The sequence below is a fragment of the Theropithecus gelada genome, chromosome 9, assembly GCF_003255815.1.
Source record: "Theropithecus gelada isolate Dixy chromosome 9, Tgel_1.0, whole genome shotgun sequence".
NCBI lineage: Eukaryota > Metazoa > Chordata > Mammalia > Primates > Cercopithecidae > Theropithecus > Theropithecus gelada.
In genome coordinates this window covers 65,894,087-65,903,800 of record NC_037677.1, presented here as the reverse complement: position 1 = coordinate 65,903,800, position 9,714 = coordinate 65,894,087, and the positions used below count along the sequence as shown (strand labels likewise).

The 9,714-nt window shown below is 44.7% G+C and overlaps 1 protein-coding gene across 1 annotated transcript; it reads right to left on the bottom strand.

Annotated features, from left to right (window-relative positions):
* Positions 1-439: 439 nt before the first annotated feature.
* Positions 440-1,944, bottom strand: ATOH7 (atonal bHLH transcription factor 7). Its single transcript, XM_025397678.1, has one exon. The coding sequence runs from the start codon at positions 1,516-1,518 to the stop codon at positions 1,060-1,062; it is 459 nt and encodes a 152-aa protein (XP_025253463.1). The 5' UTR covers positions 1,519-1,944; the 3' UTR covers positions 440-1,059.
* Between the last annotated feature and the right edge of the window lie 7,770 nt (positions 1,945-9,714).

Genomic DNA, 9,714 nt, shown 5'->3' with positions numbered 1-9,714 from the left:
AAAAGAAAATCACTTCCAAAGGCAATATTTTTTATTTATGTGTTAGTTTTAGAAATACATGTGCGTATTCCTGTATATATGTGTATATATACATTACTGTATACATATAACTACATACATTTGGGTACTTGTAAGGACTTAGTAATCTGCTTAATGTGGGTAATAAAATATTGAGGAACTGTGTATCTAGTTACTTAAAAGCTAAATATTTCACTTTAATCTTTTAAAAAATCAACAAAAAATTTACAAGTTGACAGAGAAAATGTTCAAATTAATTACATGTACTCTCATCAGCTTTTTGAGGAAGTACTACAAAGTAGCACATTCGTTTATTGGTCGTATTAGGTTTAAACATTCCACATCTTTGTTCAGGGAAGCATTCTATATCATCACCTCCAAAGAGTTCTTTAGCACCATCAGGAAACTGGCAAGGTAGTTAGCATGAAAAACAAATCCACGTTTTTATTTATATTTTATAAAATCTATATTTAATAATGTGTACACAGTTTAAAAAAATACAGACCACCGATACCCATGTACTGTACCCCGAAAAAAAAAAGTGTTTCTACTTCATGCATGCACACACAATGCACTAAAGCAAAAACGCATTTACACAACAGGAAGGTAGCTCTATTGTGAGCAAACACAAGTAATGGATACCGTAACTTCACCTGAACAGGACAAACTCACAAAGTTTAAGAAAGTGATTATTTCTCTGAGGACTGGAACAGAATAGCCTAATCCTATTTTTTTTCCTAAGATTGTTTTCCCCCAGAGTAGCCCAGAAAAGGGGAAAGGGGGCATTATTTCCACAGCAATCAACCCATTCACAAGATCCATTAATGAAATCTACAAAATAGGAGGAGGGGAAAAGAAAGGCAATTAAATTATTGCGTCCATAGGTCTGATGATGCAAATAAAGGTAATCTGAGAATTGACTGATTTTCCTCGAGGAACGCATTCTTAGAATCCGGGGCTGCCGGAGGCTTCTGGGCTACTTGGGACAGGGCCGCGGCTCGGAGCGGCTGCCGGGCATCCACCGCCGCCGAGGCGCGCGCCCTAGGTGGCCATCTGGAAGGGCTCGGGCTGGAAGCCGAAGAGTCTCTGGCTGTACAGCTCGCTCTCGCCAGGCAGCTTCGCGCCCGGGAACTGGAGGTAGTGGTCGCGGCCGAAGTGCTCACAGTGGAGACCCACCCAGTCCCGCTCCGAGCCGAATCGCTCGGCCTCGGCCAGGATCCGGGTCAGAGCCATGATGTAGCTCAGCGCCATCTGCAGGGTCTCGTACTTGGACAGCTTTTTATCCTGGCCCCACTGGGGAACCACCCTCCGTAAGCGGTCGAAGGCCGTGTTGAGCCCCTGCATGCGGCGGCGCTCGCGCGCGTTGGCCGCCAGGCGCCTGCGCGCCGCGCTCTCCAGCCGCCCGGCCCCGGAGCACGTGCCCGCGCACTCGGCGCCGCCCGCGCACGGGGGTGCAACGCGCGCTCCCGCCAGCGGGCCGCCGGGTTTGCAGGACTTCATCCCTGGCCCCAAGCAGCGAGGCGCCAACCTCGCACGCACGCCCGCTCAGGACCTGCGCGTGGGCTGGTTTCTCGAGCCGCTTCCCAACGTGGCTCTCTGAGCAAATAAGTCATAAACAAAGCAACTCACGTGCAATCAAATAGTTTACAGGGCGGAGTGCGGGACTCGGCCTTCTGTCCTACTGGATGACCAGGCTGATCTCTCTTCACTTGCCCAAATTTAGGGGAAATTGAGATGCTCAAGAGAAAGTCATTTTCTCAACGTGAAGTTGAAAAAGAGAAGGAAACCTTCTGCAGCAGAGTTTGGTGTGGCTGGTTCGAGGAAGGCCTTTCAAGTCCTCTGGGAAAGCCTGAGACTCCTTTGCAGGAAGATGAACTCTTTCCCGAAGCTCAGGGAAGGAGCGCTTTTAGCGCAGTAGCTGTCGGAGAGTGCGGGATGAGCCTTGGAGGGAGGAGAATTTATAGCAGAGAGCTGAAGGAGGGAACAGGTGGTGGCAGGTGGGCGGGCGTCCCTCGGCTTCTATCTCAGCACCTTCCTACCCTGGGAACTGCGGGGAGGAGGGGGCGACTCACAGCAAAATCCTGACATTACAGCCTTAGTCTGTTGAAGTTTCTCCAAAGCTATGTCCAACACTAACTAACACACCATCTGGAGTGGCCTGGCTGTCCCCAAAAGAATAACAAGGTGGGGGTTGGGGCAGAGCTTGGTCTATCTTTTCCCATATCAGTGGGCAGCTTACGTGTCAAAAACTTAACCGAGGATTTGTAAATTATTAGAAATCATCTGTGTGAAGATGTCGGTTTTGGCATTATGAGATACATCGGGACTGTAGCATAAGATGATGTAGCTTTGTTGAGAAGTGTGACAATTTTGCGTAACGCTGATCTAATATACTGACACTTTAATTTTAGTTATTAAGTAAATTGGAACAAATTAGCAGGTTCCAATATTATTGCAGACATGGAATTTTACTGTGCAAATAATTTGGCTGTTTTCTATGAAAGAATTATTATAACATATCAAAAGATATTAACGTGTGTATAACACTTTATATTATTCTAATTATATAATTGGGTTGCTTGAGTTCAGATACTTAGGCAAATTAATTCAGTATTTATACTTCATTTCCCGTGCCACAGGTTCATAAATGTTTGTGGGAAATGCACTGAGATGATAACTAATCATTTAATCATTTAACATTTAAATCAAAGAAAACTAATCATAATGCACATTTTTGTGCAAAATGAGAACATCTAAGTAACTTGTGAGGTTTTAAAAAATAGTTCCTAAAGCACAATTTTTGAAAATAGTTTGTATCTTTGAACATTTCAGTTGTGTCAACTGCCCCCTGGAGTAATAGCAAAGCATGATTTCTGCTATTGATAATGACGATCTGCTAGTGTATGTTCTAATGTAACTGTTGTGTGCACAGTACTATTTCCTGTTTCTCTTCAAGTTATGCTTTCATTGCCTTTGGTACTCAGGTTACAATCTCATCAATCCTGGGTACTCTGGATAATGAGCCAGAAAACTACCTCCAAATAGGTTCAATCCAGAATCCTTACTGGATTCTTTAGGAAGAGCAAGTATGCTCTTTCTCCTTTTGAGATATGGACATGTCAGCATTATTCTCAAATATGTTTATTTAATTAAAGTATCAACAAACTGTCACAAACCAGGAGTCTTTTAACCGTGACTTGCTTTCCCCACCATTGCTCAGACTATAACCCCATTGTGACTGCCCTGACTCCAAGTCCTGTCTTCCCATAAATAGTTGATTAATCCCCCAGCTGAAGCAATGACAATGAAATGAAGTTGAATGACAGGAAGACAATAGGAAGCAATTGAACATTAATAATCTCCAGCATGACAGATGTTGAACACAGACTTTTGCATGGAGCCACTCAGCTCTGTTACTTTGAGTCATAACAGTCTTGGTTGGGAACAGCAGTCCTGTGACAGAAAAAACTATGTTATATAGTCATCAAAATGTCAAATATATTTTTCTGTGTTTCTGAGGAATTCTGCCCTATTAATGCTGTTGTTCTTCATATTCATTTACTTCATCCCTTTCCTCCAAAGAGCTCCCTCTGTGCTGCTCTGTGGAATGTTTCTCTGCAAAATGGACTGTACATTTGTTCTGGACATTATTGTCCAAAGTGCTAATGAGATGTATGATTTTGCAGGCCACGTACCCAGGATTGATGAGATTGTAGCCCGAGTACCAAAGACCATGAAAGCATAACTTGAAGAGAAACAGGAAATAGTACTGTGCACACAACAGTTATATTAGAACATAAACTAGCAGATACCTGTGATATGAAGTTGATCCAAGGGTAGAGAGAATTGCTGCAATAAAGGGTTTTAGAGGGCATGTTTAAGACATTTCCCAAATGTATTCTGAAAGACATTATTAGTATGAAAAAGATGCTTCTGGGGGAAAGGGTTCCATTGTCAAATAAATTTGGGAAACATTATCTGCTGTCTTCCTCTTGGAGAGTCATGAAGCAAAATTGGCACAGTAAAGTTTCTGAGAAATCCTGGAGTAAAGAAACCTATTGACTCCAGCATTTCTGAGACCTCCTTGAACACAGGACCCTCTTATCCTAGAAAGATCTATTGACAAAGTTCCTTGGCTGAGTACAGTGGCTCATGCCTATAATCCTAGCACTTTGGGAGGCCAAGGCAGGAGGATTGCTTCAGCCCAGCCTAGGCAATATAGTGAGACCCTATCTCTGTGAAAAATGTTGTAAAAATATTTTTTTTTTTTTTTTTTTTTTTTTTGAGACGGAGTCTCGCTCTGTCGCCCGGGCTGGAGTGCAGTGGCCGGATCTCAGCTCACTGCAAGCTCCGCCTCCCGGGTTTACGCCATTCTCCTGCCTCAGCCTCCCAAGTAACTGGGACTACAGGCGCCCGCCATCTCGCCCGGCTAGTTTTTTGTATTTTTTAGTAGAGACGGGGTTTCACCGTGTTCGCCAGGATGGTCTCGATCTTCTGACCTCGTGATCCACCCGTCTCGGCCTCCCAAAGTGCTGGGATTACAGGCTTGAGCCACCGCGCCCGGCCTGTTGTAAAAATATTAGCCAGGTGTGGTGGCATGCACCTGTAGTCCCAGCTACTTGGGAGGCTGAAGTGTGAGAATCACTTGAGTCTGGGAGATGGAGGCTGCAGTGAGCAGTGATCACCACTGCACTCCAGCCTGGGCAACAAAGTATGACCCTGTCTCAAAACAAAGTTCCTTGGACAGCTTTTCTAACCTGCTCTAGTACATTTAATTTATTTTATTTTATTTTACTTTATGTATTTATTTATGTATTTATTGCGATGGAGTTTCACTCTTTTTGCGCAGGCTGGAGTGCAGTGGTGCGATCTCAGCTCACTGCAACCTCCACCTCCCAAGTTCAAGTGATTCTCCTGCCTCAGCCTCCCAAATAGCTGAATTTACAGGCGTGCGCCACCACACCTGGCTAATTTTGTATTTTTAGTAGAGACGGGGTTTCACCATGTTGGCCAGGCTGGTCTCAAACTCTTGACCTCAGGTGATCCACCCACCTCGGCCTCCCAAAGTGCTGGAATTACAGGCGTGAGCCACCATGCTCGGCCATCATTCATTTTACAGAGGAGAAGGAGACTGAAATCTAGAGACTGAACATTGTACTAAAAGGCACTGAGCAGGCCGGGCGCGGTGGCTCAAGCCTGTAATCCCAGCACTTTGGGAGGCCGAGACGGGTGGATCACGAGGTCAGGAGATCGAGACCATCCTGGCTAACCCGGTGAAACCCCGTCTCTACTAAAAATACAAAAAAATTAGCCGGGCGAGGTGGCGGCGCCTGTAGTCCCAGCTACTCGGGAGGCTGAGGCAGGAGAATGGCGTAAACCCGGGAGGCGGAGCTTGCAGTGAGCTGAGATCGGGCCACTGCACTCCAGCCTGGGCGACAGAGCGAGACTCCGTCTCAAAAAAAAAAAAAAAAAAAAGGCACTGAGCAATTTAATGATTAGATTAAGGCAAGAAGTCAAATCTCCTGTATACCTTCATTTTAGAGGCTTTAAAATTATAAGATCACTTAATACAAGCCCCTCATTTTGCAATGGGCCAACTGATATCTACCAGTGACTTCCCAGTCAGACAAGTCACTAATAAAATTTTCAGTAATAGGATTAGCAATTTTGTGCATAAAGCACAGTATCAGTTATTTTATAACCCTAGTGTCTAGCACACTAGACACTAGAAAATAAGTAGTCAGTAAATAACCTGGAATGAGTGACTGGAACAATAAACTAGATAAATGATAGATGCTGGCCAGAATGAGCACATTCCTCTTGAACAACCCAGACAATGATTCATGTTCCCTCACCTGTAGGGAACGGGAGCTAGCTGCACATTTTGAATGCAGAATGACTTCTTAAAAAACAGGCTGGGTGCAGTGGCCCACACCATCCTTTGAGCACAGGAATTCGAGACCAGCCTATGCAACATGTAAGGCCCTGTCTCTACAGAAATAAAATTAATTAGCTGGGAGTAATGGAGAATCCCTGTAGTACAAGTTACTTGGGAGGCTAAGTAAGGGAGGACAGCTTGAGTGTAGGAGGTCAAGATCAAGACTGCAGTGAACTATGATTGCACCACTGAATCCAGCCTGGGTGGCAGAGCAAGACCCTGTCTCAAAAAAAAAAAAAAAAAAAATTCCATAGCTTTTTGGGCCAGAAGAATATGTATGTCAGACTAATTTCCACAGTGTTTCCATACTGAATATATGATCCTACCAGTTCAATTGGTGGTTACCATACATCTGGTGGTTGGCCAGAAATCAAAACTGGCAGATGGAGATAAGGAGATGTCAGGAATTGGGGGTGGGCCCAGGGAAGGAGTTTACACATGCAGAAGGAATAGAAAAATAGAAAATATTATTTTAGAGGTAAAAGATCCATGGTTAGAAATTATTACATAAAATGTGTAGAATAGGTTTAAGGGTAAACATTCCTTTATTATCCAAAACTGTGTTTAATTTTTAAGATGAAAGCTCTGAACACACACACACACACAATTAAAAGAGAGAAAGGAAAACACTTGGCAAAAAATATTAATTCTGAAATTTGCAGAGAAAATTATGGATATTGAAGACTGAGACTTCATTATGGAGAGTGTAGCAGTCAGGAGACTCTGGGTCCCCTAGAGACTAAGAGGAAAGCCAACAAAGGACAAAGGAACAATGAAGCTGAGGTCCACTCCTGTTTTATTGAAAACCAAAAGTGCAGTGTGTTAACAGTTCCTATAGCTTTATTTACTTATTTGTTTCTTTATTTAAAGGTGGAATCTGACTCTGTCTTCTGGGCTGGAGTGCAGTGGTATGATCTTGGCTCATTGCAATCTCTGCCTCCTGGGTTCCAGCAGTTCTCCTGCTTCAGCCTCCTGAGTAGCTGGGGTTACATGCGTGCTCTACCACACCCAGCTAATTTTTGTATTTTTAGTAGAGATGGGGTTTCACCATGTTGACCAGGCTGGTCTCAAACTCCTGACTTCAGTGATCTGCCCGCCTCGGCCACCCAAAGTTCTGAGATTACAGGCATGAGCCACTGTGCCCAGCCAAGTTCCTGTAGCTTTATAATGTCCTGCGTAGTTACTAGGAGGAGAAAAACCCACAAAAGGATTGAAGGACTGATATGCTTAGAGAGAGGAAGGGAGAGGCCAAATCTTGTACCTCTGCTCCCTGCCACTCAAAGGCCCAGGGAAGAGAAAAGCCAGTGAAGGACAGAAAGAAGGGACAGGGACTAATCATGAGGTCAAGAGAAAGATAGCAGCAATGGGGGGCCCTGTCCCAGGTCTCCGCAGTGATCAATCACCAGAAAAATCCAAGCTCACCAAAGGACCCCAGGAGGTTCTCCAGCTTCCGGTCACTTGGCACACTACTGGAGAATTCTGGCTAGGCACTTTGATTTAGACTCTAGTTGCCATGAGCCAGACCGACTTGCACAGTTTGCCCTCTGCCTTCACTCTTCTTGCTAGTGGATCTTAGAGTCCTGTTGGCACTGTGGCTAAACATAACACCATCTTTGGAGTCCATTTTGAATCCTGGACCCCCCAGCAACTAGCTGAGCTGTATGCTCTTACACAAGTCACTTCTCCTGTTTCTCCACCTGCAAGGTAGGAGTCATAATACCTACCTCATAGGGGAGATCGCATTAAATAAGACTGGGGGCCGGGCGCGGTGGCTCAAGCCTGTAATCCCAGCACTTTGGGAGGCCGAGACGGGCGGATCACGAGGTCAGGAGATCGAGACCATCCTGGCTAACACGGTGAAACCCCGTCTCTACTAAAAAATACAAAAAAAAACTAGCTGGGCGAGGTGGCGGGCGCCTGTAGTCCCAGCTACTCGGGAGGCTGAGGCAGGAGAATGGCGTAAACCCAGGAGGCGGAGCTTGCAGTGAGCTGAGATCCGGCCACTGCACTCCAGCCTGGGCGGCAGAGCGAGACTCTGTCTCAAAAAAAAAAAAAAAAGACTGGGCCTGCAAAGGACCCTGCCTGGTCCCTAAGAAAGTCACCTTTTAAATGACAGCGAGGATTACATATTATGAATGTTTTTTTTTAAAAAAAAAAAAGATAATAAAAATGAACTTGGCATCAGTTTCTGAAGATTTTGAATTAAATGAATAATTTTTGAAACTTTTATACATCGAACTATAAAGTCATGATATGAATCTCGGTTGTATGATCTTGGCCAACTTAACTTCTCTATGCCTCTCATGTTATATGTAAAAGAGGAATAGTAATAGTATAATCAATCTCATACGATAGGATTAAATTAGTTTCTCTTTGTAAAGCACTTAGATCTATGCCTGGCATACAATTAAATGTAATATAGCTGCTTGCTTAAATAAACAAAATAACCTGCTGCAATTTTCCAGGATATGGAATAGCCACCCACTCCTGCTCATTTTTGCTTCAATTTTCTGCTCTTGAATGCTGGTACCTTAAGGAGAACAGGGACAGGGAGAGAAGGGAAAATTCAAATAAGTTCATTTTGCCTTTGATATTGGAGCAATCTGGTTTGAAATGTCAGAGACTGGCCAGGTGCCGTGGCTCACGCCTGTAATCCAAGCACTTTGGGAGGCTGATACGGGTAGATCACCTGAGGTCAGGAGTTCGAGACCAGCCTGGCCAACATGGCGAAACCCTGTCTCTACAAAAAAACTACAAAAATTAACGGGGCATGGTGGCACAGGCCTGTAGTCCCCACTACTCGGGAGGTTGAGGCGGGAGAATCGCATGAACCTGGAAAGCAGAGGTTGCAGTGAGCCGAGATCATGCCACTGCACTCCAGCCTGGGCGACAGAGCACGATTCCATCTCAAAAAAAAAAAAAAAAAAAAAAAAAGTCAGTGACAGAAGCCAAAAGGCTGCTCAGGGAAAGCCTTACTTGTTAGTAAGTTTAGTAATTTCGTTAGAGTTTGAGGTTCAGTTTTACAGTTGTAGACATATATTTAAAAATGTTCATTTTCAGGGGATGCTCTAATTGTCCAGTGACTGAAATATCTGCATTTACCATCCAGGCCCCTTCTTTCTTGGTACTGAGGTATTTGAGAAGACAAATGGACAATCATGATGTTGCTTTATGCATATAGAACCAGAACAAAGGGAATGGGTCTTAAGGATGTGCTAAGCTTTTTGTGACATACTTAGGCTGAAAGCTACATTTCTCAGAATGCTTTTCCCTGTGTGGCTCCAGATTTGAGTTGGGCAAACGAGCAGTTGCATGAGCTATGGGAGGCATAAGTAAAGTCACCAAACTCTGGAGATGACGGCAGGTTGAGGGACAGGAGAGACAGACACAGAGATGCAGATGGAGCCATTTGTGCTTATCTTCTCTTATTCCACATCCAGCGCACACCCTCTCGACTGTTGGCCCTGCTGAGCAACAGCAGCCCCAGGCCCGCCACCAGATGCTTCATGTGAACTTAAGGAGGTGGCAGCCACAGAGCACCTGACTTCTCTGTCACCTCCCTGCCCTTGCTTCAGCAGCTGGACATCCCTGGCTTCCGGAGTCCTTGCATGCTCGGATTCATTCACCCAAGCCAGTGCTGCTTAGGGACTCTCATCCAATCCTCCAACAACTTCTTTTTTTGTTTGTTGTTGTTGTTGTTGTTGTTGTTGTTGTTGTTGTTGTTGGAGATGGAGACTTGCTGTCGCCCAGGCTGGAGT